Source organism: Sinocyclocheilus grahami, unplaced genomic scaffold, assembly GCF_001515645.1.
Source record: "Sinocyclocheilus grahami isolate Dianchi unplaced genomic scaffold, SAMN03320097.WGS_v1.1 scaffold657.1, whole genome shotgun sequence".
NCBI classification, from domain to species: domain Eukaryota; kingdom Metazoa; phylum Chordata; class Actinopteri; order Cypriniformes; family Cyprinidae; genus Sinocyclocheilus; species Sinocyclocheilus grahami.
In genome coordinates this window covers 270095-271852 of record NW_015505836.1, presented here as the reverse complement: position 1 = coordinate 271852, position 1758 = coordinate 270095, and the positions used below count along the sequence as shown (strand labels likewise).

The 1758-nt window shown below is 38.0% G+C and overlaps 1 protein-coding gene across 1 annotated transcript in view; it reads left to right on the top strand.

Moving 5' to 3' along the window:
* Window positions 1-1758, top strand: part of LOC107558735 (cadherin-11-like) — a 77908-nt gene that overhangs the window by 20159 nt on the left and 55991 nt on the right. The window contains exon 2 of the mRNA XM_016242403.1: window positions 41-1064. Coding sequence (XP_016097889.1) covers window positions 285-1064 — 780 coding nt within the window. The 5' untranslated portion in view covers window positions 41-284. The remainder of the gene's footprint in view (window positions 1-40; window positions 1065-1758) is intronic.

Here is a 1758-nt window from a genome sequence, read left to right as displayed (position 1 = left end):
TGATCAGCACTGATTCTCATCCTCTTATCTCTTTGAACAGGTTTGCCTGATCAAACCCAAACCATGGGAATCGCCCTTTGTGTTTAACCAGACCTGAAGAAATATAATCCAAAAAAGTGGATACGATGCTAAATGACCACTGAGACTCATGAAGAATAAGGAATTAAGAAGAGGAGATGAATGGAGCATCCGCCCACACAGCAAGACAGAGCGTGAGTGAAGGTCGATCTTATTGTTCTTCCCCCCTGTGGCAAACATTGTGACTAATAACGAAGTGAGGCACGATGAGTGGCCGTATCTGGGCTGCATTGCTCTTTCTGTTCGTGTGCTCAGAGCTCAGGGGAAGCAGTGCTCAACTAAAAAGATGGAAGAGTGAGGAAACCGCAAGGAAAGAAAGTCAGGTGGAGCATCTAGATGTGGAGGAAAGGCAAAGTGAGATGCCATTTACCAACACAGCAGGAACACAACGTTTGGCAAAGAAAAATGAGGATAATTTGATGATTTCACCAAAAAGCAACAAAGTCAAAACAGTGTCTTTATCAGGACTGCATCATGCACAGATTGAAGAAACTGCAAAATCAGAATTTGAAATCAGAGTGACTCCAGTTTCGTTGTCTGGCACAAGTGTGAATACAGATTTTACTCCACATAATGAAAGTAATTATTATCCTAAATTCAAAGATATCCCTGAAATCACAAAGACAACGGTATCAACTCTAACCCAGGACTCCAAAATATCTAGAATATCTCACGATCGTTTCGTTCTCGCTGAACTAACTCCTGCAGTAGAGGAAACTAAAACTGACAGATCCACTTTGGATGGCTCATCAGATACCAGCGTGATACTTCTGAAGCCAGCATCTGGGTTAAATAGCAAACGGGATGTGCAAACTATAATGATGGGCAACCAGGAGTCAGACAGCAGTGGTGATTTCCATGGGACCTTTACTGGACCAAATTTGGAGGAGATGCCTTCACAATCCCGCAGCCGAAGAAGCTGGATCTGGAACCAGTTTTTTGTGATAGAGGAATATAGTGGACCAGAACCGGTGCTGATTGGACGGGTAAGGTGAACATTTGTATAATTCATTGTTTATGCTTGCATGCTAATTTAAAATAATGAATTTTTAAAAACTTAGTTTGATGAAACGTGTTTGCAACTCATTTTACTTCTGTAACCCAACGTATTGAGTGAAACAAGTTATTCAAAATGAAAAATAAAATGGCTTGGTTACATAAGATGTAAAGAAAAGTCTTTTCAGAAGAGGTTTTGGTTGAAACTGTGATAGGAAGAATTACAAATACATATTCTTTGGAATAATGTGCATTGACAAATTGTTCACAATCAGACCAGGAAATGGTTGTCTTTAAAGGAGTAGAACACTGAAAAATGATAATTCTGTCATTTACTGACTCCTCATGTTGTTCCAAGCCTGTACGACTCTGTCTTCTGTGGAACACAAAAGAAGATATTTTGAAAAATGTTTGTCATTGTTCATACACAGTCTTCAAAGAAAATGCCTTTTGTGAGCAAAAAAGAAATGCAAGATGAAAAAATGCATACGCACTACTGGTCAAAAGTTTGGAATAATTAAATAATCAAAATACAGTAAAACTGTAATATTGTGAAATACTATGAAAAATGACAATTTAAAAAGAACTGTTTTCTATTTGAATGCATTTTAGAATGTAATTTATTCCTGTGAAGCAAAACTGAATTTTCAGCATTATTACTCCAGTTTTCAGTGTCACATGATC